At 39.7% G+C, this 15,095-nt stretch overlaps 1 protein-coding gene across 2 annotated transcripts in view; it reads right to left on the bottom strand.

Annotated features, from left to right (window-relative positions):
* The window catches only part of SETD2 (SET domain containing 2, histone lysine methyltransferase), a 169,561-nt gene that overhangs the window by 42,706 nt on the left and 111,760 nt on the right, over positions 1-15,095 (bottom strand). For both annotated transcript variants that reach the window (XM_074985253.1, XM_074985254.1), the window contains exons 15-17: positions 10,101-10,776; positions 6,123-6,257; positions 4,892-5,031 (exon numbers count right to left, since the gene is read on the bottom strand). In XM_074985253.1, the coding sequence (XP_074841354.1) occupies positions 4,892-5,031; positions 6,123-6,257; positions 10,101-10,776 (951 nt within the window). The remainder of the gene's footprint in view (positions 1-4,891; positions 5,032-6,122; positions 6,258-10,100; positions 10,777-15,095) is intronic.

The raw sequence follows: 15,095 nt of genomic DNA, 5'->3' as shown, positions 1-15,095 counted from the left end.
CTCCCATAACACAGACTATTAATCACTGTTAGGTAATCAGTGAATGATTCCCATTGTCTGGTTTTCTGAAATGCTCCTTACCTTGGTATTACATGGGGCTCCTAAGCCCGAATACAAATGGGGTAGCACAAAATCAGCATCTACAACAGAGTTTTAAAAATGGAACTATCCACACTAGCTCTCTTTAAAATAAAAAACCCTGAATTCTCATCCAAACGGCTCTTCTGACTTTAACCTTCATGACCAAAAAGCACACAAATGGCCACACTGGGTCATATGGATGGTCAGTCTAGCCCGGAATTGTACCTTTTGACAGCGGCAGTGAGAGAGACTTCAGTTGGGGGCGGGGGGGAAAACCAAAAAGACCCAAACATACATACAGGAAAGTTTAGCAAATGACCCATTCCCACATCACAGAATCACAGCTTCTACTGTCAGAGGTTTAGGGACACCCAGAGCATGAGGTTGTGTCCCTGACTATCTTGGCTAATAGCTATTAATGGTCCTACCCTCCATTAACTTAACTAATTCTTTCTCCAACACACTTCTGCTTTTGACCATCACAAAATCCTTCGGCAATGAGTTTCACAGGTTGACTGTGCAGTGTCTTTGAAGCTTTAAATCTGCTGTCTATTAATTTTTGTTGATGATCCAGGGTTCTTGTATTATGTGAAGGGCTAAACACCACTCCCTTCTTCACCTTCTCCGCACCATTCATTATTTTATAGACCTCTTTCATACCCACCCCTCCCCACAGTTGTCTCTTTTCCAAGTTAAACAGTAACAGTTCTCTCATATGGAAGCTATTCCATATCTCTAAGCACTTTTATTGCCCTTCTCTGTACTTTTGCCAATCTTAATATACCTTATTTGAGATGAGGCAACCAGAAGTGCATGCAGTATTCAAGGCATGGGCATACCATAGATTTATATAGGGGCACTATGATATTTTTGTGTGATTTCTCTCTCTCTTTTCTAAAAGTTCCCGACTTTGTTTGCTTTTTTGACAGTTGCTGCACATGGAGCAGATATTTTCAGATAACTATCAACAATGACTCCAAGATTTCTTTCTCAAGTAGTTAACAGCTAACTTAGACTCCATTATTTTGTATGTATAGTTGGGATTATGTTTTGCAACAGGCATTATGTGCATTTATTACCGATGAATTTCATCTCCCATTTTGGTGCCCACCCAGTTTTGCAAGATCCCTTTGTAAAAACTCTTTGCAGTCTGTTTTGGGCAACTATTTGTATTATCTGCAAGCTTATCTTCTATCCCCTTGTCCAGATCATTTATGTGTATACTGAACAGAACACATCCCAGCACAGACCCTAAGGGACCTAGCTACTTACCTCTCTCCATTGTGAAAACGGATCACTTACTCCTATCCTTTGCTCTTATCTTTTAACTAATTACCAATCCATAAAAGATCCTCCATCTTACCCCATGACTGCTTAGTCTGCTCTGGTAAAAAGGGCAGTGTCAAAGAGTTCCTGGAAGTCTTAGTATACCATATCCACTGGCATGCCCTTGTCCACACGTGGTTTTTTAACACCTTCAAAGGCTCCCATTCAATTATACTATGCAATGGCAGACCGCTAAAAAGGGACAAATTTTAAGGGGTTACGAATATATGCTAGAAGTCTAAACAATAAGATGTGTGAACAAGAGTCCTTGGTATTAACGGAACATCTATCATATGCATCACTGAAACTTGGTGTAATGAGGCTAATAAATGGGACACAGTAATACCAGGGTATAAACCTACTGGAAGAATGGAACAGGTCATGTTGCAAGGGGAGTGAAAGTGTAGAATCAAATGAAGTAAAAATCTTAAATTAACCAAAATCTCTAGGGGCAGTAATTCCATGATCTACCCACAAGAATACAGCAGTGGGGATATACTACTGTCTATCTGACCAGGATGGTGACAAAGACAGAGAAATGCTTAGAGAGATTAGAGAGGATACAAAAATTAAAAACCTCAGTAATAATGGAAACAATTCTTGATTTAGCCTTAAGTGGAGCCAGGATCTGGTCCAAGAGATGACTATAACTGGACCACTTTGTAATAGCCACCAATCAACTAGAATTCTTTGAAGGGGTCACCAAGCATGTGGATAAGGGGCACCAATGTATATAGTGTAAAGCCTTTGGTAAGGTCCCTCACCAAAGGCTCTTAAGCAAAGTAAGCTGTCATGGTGTAAGAGGGGAAAGTCTTCTCATGGACTGGTAACTGGTTAAAATACAGATGATAAAGTGGTTGATAAATGGTCAGTTTTCACAGTGGACAGGCAACTAGTGGTGTTCCTCAGGGGTCCATAACGGTTAACATTCATAAATAATCTGGAAAAGGAGTAGTCAGTAAATTTGCAGATACAAAACTAGTCAAGATACTTAAGTCCAAAGCAGACTGCAAAGAGTACAAAAGATTCTCTCAAAATTAGGTACTGGGCAACAAAGCGGCAAATGAAATGTAATGTTAATAAATGCACATTGGATACTATAATGGCAGGGTTTAAACTAGCTGCTACCACTTAAAGATCGTGGAGTCTTTGTGATTAGTTCTCTGAAAACATCCACTCAATGTACAGCAGCAGTCATAAAAGCAAACAATGTTGGGAGTCATTACAAAAGGGATAGATAATATGACAGAAAACATATTGACTGTATAGAAATCCATGGTACACCCGCATCTTGCATACATGTGTTTGGGCCACCTCAAAAAAATATATATTGGAATTGAAAAAAAAGTTCAGAAAAAGGCAACAAAATTATTAGGTATATGGAACAGCTGCCACATGAGGACAGATCAGCTTGGAAAAGAGACAACCAAAGGGCAATAAGATAGAGGTCTATAAAATCATGATGGGCATGGAGAAGGTAAATAAGGAAAAGTTATTCTTTCCTTCCCATAACACAAGAACGAGGAGTCACACTGTGAAAAACAGGCAGCAGGTTTAAAACAAACAAAAGGATGTATTCCTTCACACAACACACATTCAACCTGTGAAACTCCCTCCCAGTGGATGTTGTGAAGGTCAAGACTACAATGGGTTTCAAAAGAACTAGATAAATGTCCATTCATGGCTATTCATCAGGATAGCCAGGTGTTGCCAGGTGTTCCCAGCCTCTATTTGCCAGGCAATGGCAGTGGGCAACAAAAAATAGATCACTTGATCATTGCCTGTTCTGTTCATTGCCTCTGAGATACCTGGCATTGGCCACTGTCAGGAGAAGATACTGGGCTAGGTGGACCTTTGGTCTGATGCTGTATGCCTGTTCTTATGTTCTTTGAAGAATTCTAATGCAGTGGTAAGGCATAATTTCCTGTTGCAAAAGCTACATTGCCTGTTCCTCAATTCATCTGTGTGTATAACAATTCTATTCTTTACTATAGCTTCAACCAATTTGCCTAGCATTGCAATTAGGTTTACCAGCCTGTAATCGACAGGCTCGCCTCCAAAGCTTTTTTTAAAAATCAGCACTGCATCAGCTTCTTTCATCATCTGGTAAAGACGCTGATTTAAGTGACAGCTTACATATAGCAATTGTTAGTATTGCAATTTCGTATCTGAGTTCTATTAGAACATTTGGGATAATACCATTTGGTCATGCGACTTATTACTGTTTAATTTCTCAATTTGTTCCAAAATCTCTTCTATGGGCACTTCAATCTGTGACAATCTTCAGGATTTGTCATCTGAAAAGAATGGCTCAGGTGTGGGAATCTCTTTCACGTGCTTTGAAGTGAAAACTGATGCAAAGCATTTTTACCACCACAATAGTCTTGTCTTCTCTGAGTGCCCCTTTAGTACTTCAAACATCCAGCGGCCTCCCCTCCACACTGATCATTTGGCAGGCTTCCCACTTCTGATGTGCTTCAAAAACGTTTTTGCTCTTCAGTTTTGGTGTCTTTGCTAGCAGTGGCCTGCCTAATTTTGCTTTTACTCTTGACTTGCTTTATATTCAACAGGATTTAAGAACCCATGTGTATAGGGTATGTTTTTATCTCCAACTGCCTCTTTTAATCTGTTGTTTCCCCTTTTACCCATAATGGCAGGTTTTTGACTCTCTCACTTTTTTTAATTTGGGTATATGTATCGTTTGAATTTCTATGCTCGTGTTTTTAAAAGTTTCCAGGAAGCTCACAGGCATTTCACTTTTGTGAAGCTGAATATTGGTCAGATCCCCAAAACAATATTTAATGCCATAGATCAGGCCACAACTGTAATGGCAATTTATTTAACGTTCAGCAAGAAAACTATTTTCACTTCTCTGACCTACCATAATGGTGACCACAGTTTTAAGGAGGGGAAGGCCGACAAAGTGGGGAGATAAATCTATGATGCCAAGAGTTGTAACAACCTTAGAAATACACTACACCTGTAGGAACACCTAAGAAACAGTAACATGCCGAGTTCACACGGTATTTCATCTCATATGCAACTATTTATATAGCACCAAAAGTGTGGTAAGTATTTTACAGAGGTAGACAGGACCCCTGCCCCAAACACTTTGCAGTCTCAGACATATTCAAGAAACTCTTCATCTATTACTGGGATGAAAAACAACAGCAATTTAAACAGAGCACAGTTGCATTACACAATACTTTAAGATACGAAGATAAGAGGAAAACTGTTTCCAACTGAAACTGAAATTTGGACGTGTGAAAAAGGTTTTGCCAAACATTTCATCATGATGCAGTGCCGACATAGAGGGTCACTGCTGAATGTATCCCCAGCACTACCTCCTGCAGCAGCTTAGTGTATGGCATTGTAGAGACAGTACAGCTACATTGGACTTGGAATACTGCTAACACTGAAAAAGAGCGTGGTTTTTACATGTGAATGAGAACAGCAGCTTTGAATAGGTAAGTGAACATTCTACCTTGTGATCACATGGTAATAATAGATCTTCCCCTCTGGATCTCTGGCTGTTTTCCAGTTGGGAGGGAGGACAATAGTTTTGGGTTTTGGAGGAGAAGGCGGTGGTAGATCCAGAAGATTGTTGGTCACCACCAGCTCTGGCTAAAAAGAACAAAAATGACAGCAGAGAGAGAAAGATAAGCAAAGAACAATGGCTTTACAAAGATTTAATATAAAGCTATGTCTGTATAAGAAAGTAAGGGTTACTTAAACATGCTCAGCTAATCAGAGGTGAAAGGTGGCTTTATGAATGGCGTTGGTTAAGACCATGTTGACGCTAGGAATGCCTTAGAAGCATAGGAATACTGGCATATTATACCAGTAATGTGCCCCCAGTGTGGACACAGCTGTACAGTAAGCTTGAGTGACGCAAATTACACTGATAAAAGTGGAGATATGCTGGTATACTTGTGTATACACTAGGGGATTCTGATGTCACAATTATGTAGACCCAGGTTCCCACCCTGACTGATGGAGCTATGCCAGCAGAAGTCTGTAGTGTAGACACAGCTTTAGGCAGGTCAATTGCCTCCAAGGAATCTATGCCACTCTATGAGGTGGCTGGCAAAAACAAAACCAACCAGCTTTTTCACATAATTAATGGCTAGTACGCTGAATCCAATATGAAAACTAAGCTTCTAGAAGAACATAACCACCCCTCCTGTACAGTGGTAAGACAGGAGTCTGGCAAGGGGGCAAAGATATTTCCCCTACACAGAGCAGCATAGAGGCCAGACCCCCAAACATAATACAAGTGACTCTCTTTTCTCAAAATAGAGGATTAAGTTTAGGAATCACTCACAGCAAAGCCACAAGAAAAGAACATGTCATTTTATGATAGATAGCTTATGAGAATACTGTCTGTACAAATGCCATGGAGTGGAAGACAAGAATGTTAGACGCAGAATCAACCAGTTCTTTTCACAATGCATGGCAGCAAGGGAAAGGATGTTTGCAAAGGAGTCAGCTCCAGGTTTTAATGGCCGTTTTGGTAATAAATCCATTGGCTTTATAATTACAAGTTAGGGAAAATGGACAGGATTTTATCCTCCCACCACATAAATGAAACAGGGGAAAGAGTAGACCAAATGGGATATACATCAAACCGTATTCTCTCATGGGTAACGAAAATAATGGCATCCCATGCATTGCTGGCATGTTTCAAAGCTAAACTGAAATGCTCAAAGCCTCACCTGCTGTATGGGCTGAGGCTGCCCAGTTGCTACGATAGTCGTTACTGCTGTTGTCGGCTGCACCACTACTCCCTGTGGGTGAGCTGCGTAAATCTGCTGCCCTTGGATATACTGAAGACCTGGTTGTGCGTAACTCTGAAACAAAGCAAGAGAAACAGAGATCAGTTCCCTTATTAAAAATCCTTTGATACTGCTGTGATCAATGGTGCAACAAGGAAATGGGAAACAAACCAGTTTTATCTCACGATGCAGTGGATTACAAATAGATTGTTTCTGTTACACAGCTGTTCTGGAGCAAGAATATGTATAAATACGCTTTTAGCGTCAAAATATTTTACATAAATTCAATACATCTTTGTTGATCAAAGAATTTAAATTTTTTAAAAATATGTAAAATATTCTATTTCTGGGCATTCAGAACCATCAATTCCCGCAGTACGAGAAGAAAGCTTCAAAGCTGAGCAAAATGAATGTTTTTCTGAAAGTGATGTTCTATTTCAAATAGGAATTAGCTCAGGGGAGTCCTAAGGCCTGGGTTTTTTTTTATTAGGCAATCTCACCAAGTGTTCACAATGGCTCCTGCTAACTCCATTATCTATCCATGACTGTCTCCTCCAACCTCTCACTGACTAGTGGCTGACCTCTGTGTAACTGAAATTTCTGTAGTAAGCTTCCAGTTTTGGTTGCACATCAGTAGCAATATTCTTTAAATTTGTGATATCAGCTGGCTATTTAAGTTGGCATTACACATAAATGATTTTCGGAGGAAGAGCAAACGAAGATACGTCATCATTAGATGCACAGGTGGACTTTCATTATCACTATATTTTTCAATATTAACAATTAACACTACTTTCTATTTATGTCTGAGGAGATTAAAGTAGCTCAAAACAAATGAATTTTCATCACTGTTTTGAAATATTCTGTGTATACAGCTTTGTAAACTTGGATACAGAAATGTGAAGTGACCTTTTTAAGGCTAATGGTAAAGCAATACAGTAGAGAAGAGAACTCAGGACTCCCAATCACTTATATATAAAAAAGCAATTCCTCCATTACTGGTACTATATATCTGTGCATTTAAAGGTGATGATATAGCCTAGATGTGCCGTGATAGGTATTATAAAAATTACGCTACAATCTGCTCATGGTGTAACCATGACAAGTACAACTGGAAATGGAAGATTATGCAGACCTATAAAACTGATGATTGGCTGAAGTCTTGTTTGTTTTTTATGACTTCTGCCTTGAACTGTTGGCCAATGACGTGAAAGTTTTTGATCTTCCCCTTCTGTGCATATTCCTATTTGAATTTTAAGATGTACTTTTGCTAATATGGAGAGCAGAGGAATATATATTTTATAATCTTGGTGAGCTCTCCCTTCCATCATAATATAGCCACTTAATCTCTTTACTGTATAGAAAATGCAAAAAGACTTGGGAGTAGACTTGGTGATTCTAAAAAGAGCCAGACTGATACTAGCTAACTGTTTGCAGGAAGTCTATAGCAAGGAAAGCCATCCCACAATGCTCAATCCTGACCTAATGATATAACCTCTAGTGATGAATGGGGTGTGTGTGTCACAGGTGAGATGTCTGTGGCCCAGTCAGTCCCTGGTTGATGTACCAAGAATCTCAGGATGGAGCAAATTAAAGGTGGGTGTGGCTTTTGTTATGGAAAACTGTCCATGAAGAACTGCAATCATAATGTGCACATAATCATGTGCATCTGATGAAGTGAGTCTGCGCTCAACGAAAGCTCATGCTCAAAACTTTTCTGTTAGTCTATAAGGTGCCACAGGACCCTTTGTTGCTGTTGCAATCATTATTCAACTGTTTTCAGGTAAGTCACCAAACAGTCAGCAAAGTACCAGCATCAGATGGTGGTAATAATCATTGATCTACGCTGCATTCACATCAGTGACCTACAAATAAAAGGTGATGGGGGACAGACCCACTTCTTCAGATTTGGAAAATTCTGATAAAGTAAACTGACACAACGAGAATTTAACAGAAAGATAGGGGAAAAAATGAAATGAAAACTGACAAATAGGATGCATAGGACAGAAGGGGGTGGGGAGAACATGACTTACTTCAAGTGTCTGTTAATTGGTTTGCCTGGGTAACTGATATCTTTGCTGCGACCAACGTGTGAAGTATCGAACTTAAAAGTGAACTCCAATTCAGATGTTTCCCTTCGTAATCTAGTCTTAAAGTCTCTTTGTTTAAGAATGCAGGTTGTCAGGTCTTAAATGCTATGGCCTGATTCGCTGGAATGCTCACTCACAGGTTTATGTAGATTCAGATTTCTAATGTCTGATGTGTTCACTTTGCCAAAGAATTAACGGAATTAAAGAATTTTTGTTATCTGAATTTGAGCTCATTCTCAAGTTGGACACTCCACACCATGGTCTCAACAAAATATCAATTACCATATGCATTATAGTTTCCCAATTTTTGATATTTGTAGTGATCTCAGGAGAATCACGTAACTTAATAGACACTTGCAGTAAGTAATTTTCTTTTCTCTCTCCCTGCCTTTTAGGCCCCTCCTTCTGTCTTAGGTAGCTGATTCATCACTTTCATTTAATTTTTTTTCTATATATCTGTTAAATTCTCATTGTGCCAGTTTACTTTTATCAGAATTTTCCAGCTCTGATGAAGTCAGTCTGTCCCACGAAAGCTCATCACCTAATAAATTATTTAGTTAGTTTTTAAAGTGCTAAAGGACTGCTTTTATGTTTTGTGAAGATACAGACCAACTTGGCTACCTCTCTGAGATGATAAATAAAACAATATTTGTGCTATTAGTAATTCTCTGAGCCATCTGGTGTTGAATTTGAAAGAAATCTGAATAAGCAACACATCTACCTCCTCAGATGAAATAGCAGAACCTCTGCTAAGAGGTGTCGGAAGAGGCAGAAGGAACCCACACCTGATTTTTCAGCATCAGACTGAATTTAACCAAACTGGGTAAGGAATCAAAAGAAAATGGTGTACAGAACACCACGGATGGACTGCAGTGAACTGCACAGAATCAGTATCATGTAGCAATAATGTTGTCAAACTACCCCCTCTTAATCCTCAATGGGACAGATTTCATTGTACAGTAAAACCTCGATATAGGTGATTTCAGCTCGTGCTTAATTTGCGTTAATGCAAATCGAAATCCTGGGGTTCCCAGGGGCTGGGGACTAGCAGCTTCTCCCTGGCTTCTGCCAGCTGAGGGAGCTGGGGGAGAGAGCCACACTGCAGAGGCTTCTCCTGTCTGGTTCCCAGCTCCCCACCACTCTGGGAGCCAGAAAACAAACCGCTGCCACCTGGTTCCCGGCTCCCCACCCTGACTTGCTCGAAATTTGAGTTACACAAGGTTGCCCAGGAACACAACCCTCACATAACTCAGGGGTTTACTGTACTGTTATCCCAACGCTGTCCTCTCTTTCAGAGCTGCAACACCACTCTAAGGTGCAGAAGTAATACATTACCTATAGAGAAAACCCCAGAGCCCTTGGCCATGTTACTAAAAATCCATCTAAGGGGTAGAAATGTGAAATGACTGCACACCTGAATGTTTTACTGCCTATATAATATACTACATAAGAGCACAATCCCTTACCCAGAAGCATCCATTCACAAATAAGATGTTAACAACAGAAAAAGTAATGGGTACAACACGTGTAGAGTAGGAAAAAATTACTCCCACTACTAAGCACTCAGTCCCAGTGACTAAGAGATGCTTCACTATTCACATTAAAGAAAACAAATCTTAATAAATTGACAGAAGAGTGTGCTCTACTCAGACCTCACAAAGCAGGTCTGCATGATGAAGTTGCGCCAATGCTCCAGATGTCACAGTTAGAAGTACTGGCTGTAAAAAAGCATGTCTTCTGGCTAGCAATCTAACTCCTTTCACTGGCTGATGCTTCTTGAGAAGCTGTGTTTGATGAGCTCCTAATGAATTTTCTAGTGTACAATTACCTGTACAATTGGTGGAGCTGTCTGAGGATAAGGTGATGTCACACCATAAACAGTCTGACATGTCTGTCCTGGGTAATATATGGTTGGCTGAGACTGGGCCGGAGAGTACTGCTGTTGCACAGCTACAGTCTGTTGATTGGAGTCCCATACTCCATAACTCTGCCCCTGCACTGGACCTGGAGCTGGCACTGGCAGGACAGCTACATTAGGTTCCTGAAGGACCACAGTGTCGCTTTGTGCTACGTACTGAGGAGCAGAAACCTCCATCGTTGTTGCTACATGTTGCACTACTGGTACTGGCTGAGGAGTAGTCAGGGCTGGTTCAACTGTGTGCCCAACCAAAGTCTGGGGATGCTCATAGGCTGCAGGAGAGCACATAGGATCCAGGCTTGGAGTGGGTAGTAGCACCTTCCCAGCATTGGGATTGCTGGGATCCACATAAGCCTGCATGGGATAGCCAGGGGGATAGCCAATGAAGCTGTGGTGGGGAGCGCTGTAGCCCATGGAATCGTACTGAAGTGGGGAAGTCATCCCTAAGGTCTGTAACTGCTGCTGCTGCTTCTGAGCCTCCCGCTGAGCCACTTCCTGTTCGAACAACTTCCTGCGCTCCTCTGTGGATAGCTTGTTGCGATCCTTGAGCCGTACTTTCTTTTTTGAAGAAGCTGGTGTGTCATACCTGAAAAAGAAAACCACTTCATGACTTCTACACCAGAGTAATACAGATGATGGTGGCACATTCTAAGGCATTTGGAAAAAAACAAAGGAAGAGGGAAAGAAGAGTCATACAGAACATTTATGGCTCCAAATTAAACCTGTAGACACATTCCTTAGCTCTACAGTGAGCTTTAAAATTCTTTTAAAAAGAAAGATCGTCTGAAATAAAGCACAAAAGAAAAATCTCACTGCGTTTGGACTTTTTCTCCATTTCATACACAGACTCATCCCCTGAGGGTGTTTGAAAGACGTTCACATATATATGCATACATATAACATTTAGTTTTGTAAAAAGATCGTTTGAAATAATGCTTGTATTATCGCAAGTAGAACTAACCCTCAACCTTACATTTTTGGTGGATGCAAATGAATCCCACACAACTATAAGAGCCCCGAAAAAAAACATATCTGGCACCACATCATAGTAAACTATCATTGGACATTTTTATTCAGATCAGCAGACAGCTGTAGCCTACTTGCTGTTTTTCTGGGGTCCCTCAAGCTGTATTTGCATAAGCAGAAGTTAACGTAACATGTTATACATGGTCATGCTGTCAAGTAAGTGAGACACCCCCCAAAAATTTTCATAGCATGGTCCACATCTTAATAGTCCCCTGGTCCTCTCTTCCCATTAACATAACATCTCTGTGATTGCAAGAGTAGGGGCCTTTCAGAAAAGTAATATTAGGAAAAGAATATTTTTAGGATTTTTAATGTTATTTTACAAACTGGAACATGAAGCCACCAGAACCTTGGGATAAACTAGCTTTTTGAGAGTCAAGAGTGGTCTGAACTATGGCTGGGTAATCTCTGCTATGTTGCAGAACACCACAAATCAAAAGAAGCATGGGCAAATGGTATGGCCAGTGGGAACTTAAACATTAGAAATCCCCCCTCCCCCCGCAAGTATTTTATGCTTACTCTGACAAGTGTTAACTGTCAAGAGAGAGATATGGAGTAGCATCCAAAAATATCATGGAAGCTCACGTCATTAGTCTCACATTCCCGCAATGTTCATTCGCGGGGAGACCTCCCTCTTCACAGCTGCAACATGGCTCTGGTCTATCTGATCATTTAAGGATTTTAGCAGAGCAACACAGGTAATTATACAGTCTCTATGCAACACATATTTTACATTTATTTATGCCCTCAAATTCAGTCAACGTAACCCTGGAGAAATTGTGCTGAATAAGCTACAATGTATCTGTAGAACTAACTTTTCCCAGTGGTCAACAAGATGGTAATTAACATTACACTGACTTTTCCATCATAGCTCCCTTTCCATAGGCTCACAACTTTCTCAAAATCTGTTTTGCCTGATATTTTCCATGATTGATGATTCTCAATTTTTTTGGTAAAGGGAACGAAATTTATTCACTGATTTGGAGCTATGCAAGGGTGAAAAGCAGTCAAACTTTTTTGCCACAAGAATAAGACTGTGTATGCATAACTCAACAACAGACATTCAACCACAGAGACCTTCTGGAACGTTAACTACTTCTGAATACTAGTCTACACTGTAATTTGCAGATGTTATTTAAGAACAATGGAATTATAAACAACTGACTTTAATTTAGCATTGTGCTATTTAATGAACCACAGGTCTGCCTAGAAGAAAAATCTAACCACATTGTTTATCAAAATAGGAGTAATATTTTTCATCCTGAAACACAAAAATCCTGAAGAAATTTTCCAGAGATCAAAAAAAGATCATCAACTTTGGTCAATCTGAACATAATGTACATTTAAAGATGAAAAGATGCATAGCTGGGAAAAGTACGAGTGTATGAAAACAGGCATTGCAAGTAAAAATGCTTTGTAGCTTTAACTTTAGTGGCTGCTACAAAAAACATTCATTATATTCTTAATATACTTTTTATTCATTCATCCAGTTTACATATCAAAAACATATTACTACAAATACTTTAGTTAAAACATCCTTTTGTTTCTTCAGTCCAATTCAAGTATTGGGGAGTATTTACATTTATACAAATCCTGACGTCACTGAGAAAATAATTTAATAAGTTAGGTAAAAATGTCAATGTTTTTCTACGCTTGTCTTAAGAATTTATGTTGAGTCATTTCACACCAAGGAATTAATATGTTCAAAAAAAAAAAAAAGCCCCATACACACTCCCCACCCCCAAAAAACAAGCAATTCAGTGACATAGTTAAGCATGTTCTTCCATTCATCCATGTGTCCATCTCCTCCAGGAGAATTTCCCATTAAAGAGTGGCAGCAAAGGCAAGGAAGAGTTCCAAGAGTATACCAATGCGCTAAGAATATTTTCAGAGAGCTTTTCTCCTCTGATATCATCTCTTCTCATCTCTGTTCCAAGGATTTCATATGGTATTTTGGAATGCAAATGCCCTAACTACAGACTGATAAGGACATAAGAATGGCTATACCAGGTCAGACCAAAGGTCTATCCGGTCCACTGTCCTGTCGGCAGACAGCGGCCAACACCAGGTGAACCAGACAGAGTGGACCGAACAGGTAACAATCACGTGATCTCTCTCCTGCCATTCATCTCCAGCTTCTGACAAACAGAAGCTAGGGATACCATTCCTTATCCACCCTGGGTAATAGCAACTAATGGACCTAACCTCCATGAATATATCAAAATGATTTATTTGGTGATGAGCTTTTGTGGGACAGACCCACTTCATCAGATCAATATCATTTCCACTACAGACTGACATCTAGAAGGACAGAGGTCCCAGTAAATAAATAAAAACTGACATGTTTCCATAAAGAGAGGGTGATTCTAGGAAGAACATGCAAAGAAAAGACTTCCTGACTTCTAGTACCAGAGGCCACTTATTCCTGATCATTTGATATTCAGTGTTTTTTTTTTTTACTTTCCTCTTGCTATAACAAGAACTTTCCTGCCCTGAAGCTTACTTTGTCTCATTTCCCATGCTTTTTGCCCTTTTCTCTCTATGTACATTACACAAACAACAAGCAGTCCTGTAGCATCTTCGTGACTAACAAATGTACTAGGTCATGAAGCTTTCCTGGGTAAGACCCACTTATCTGAGGAAGTGGACCTTACCCATGAAAGTTCATGACCTAATGAATTTGTTAGTCACCAAGGTGTTACAGGACTGCTTACTATTTGTGAAGCTACAGGTTAACACTGCTACTTCTCTGAGACTATTTGTATGTTAAGTATCACAGAGGTAGCCGAGTTAGACTGTATCTTCAAAAACAAGAAGTCCTGTGGCACCTTGTAGACTAACAGATATTTTGGAGCATGAGCTTGTGCTTCGCCAGATGTGTGACTTTGCCCATGAAAGCTTATTGTTAGGCTACAAGGTGCAACAGGACTTCTTGTTATTTATATGTTTGTAATTCATCCAGCCCTACTTCCGCCTCCAGTCATTTATTTGCTTTTTCATTCTGCAAATTGATAGTTTTTGTGGATTTACATTCCAATTTCTATGCTCATCTTTCAAACTTGCTTAACAGAGAATAGCATGAGAACAACAGAACGCTGATGTATTTGAAAAATGTGACATTTTTGTAATACACTTTTTTTTTTTTTTTTTTTTTTTTTTTTAAAACTCAGTTGCTTTCAGCTCTCACTTAAAGGGACACTGACAATGTGATTTTTGTAAACTAGCCAACTAAAAATAGCTCAGATTTTGTTTTTAAACAATCCTAATGATATTTGCAAGCATCCTTCCAGCGTTAGACAGACTGAATTAATTGACATACCAGGGACACAATGAAGTTAATTATAAACAAAGTTCTGTTAAGTACATAAAGTAAAAGACACAAAACCCCCAGAAAAATAACCTTTATGCCATGTCTCAGTTATACTAATATGCTAAGCCTTTCTAGTAGTTGAAAAAAATTCACACTTGTGATGCTTACGTTGATTGTGTCTTTTTAACAACTTATGAATGGAGAATGCAAAAATCACTTCCCTCAGCTTTTCTGAAGTTCATACAGCAGACACTGACTGATTTTAACAAGGATGCATGGTGTGTTTTAGGTTGCAAGAACAAGAGTTTTGTCTTGATCCCAAGAATCCCACATACCTAAATGAAATCTTTAACAACTCCACTGACCTCTGCTGCCTTTCACCAGCTCCAAACATTACTTATTCATAATTACTGACTCCTCCTTTTCTACTCACTTGCCTAATTTGCCTCATCTGTTGGCACAGTTACCCCTCAGTAACTGGCTCCCACAGACCACACAGTACCTGCTCTCTAATCAGGAGCCATTTTATTTCCTTTAGAGTCTCTGCTCCATGCCACTCTCATACACAG

This window comes from Carettochelys insculpta, chromosome 2 (genome assembly GCF_033958435.1).
Source record: "Carettochelys insculpta isolate YL-2023 chromosome 2, ASM3395843v1, whole genome shotgun sequence".
NCBI lineage: Eukaryota > Metazoa > Chordata > Testudines > Carettochelyidae > Carettochelys > Carettochelys insculpta.
The sequence above is the reverse complement of the archived record's forward strand: the minus strand, read 5'-3'. Positions and strand labels throughout refer to the sequence as shown.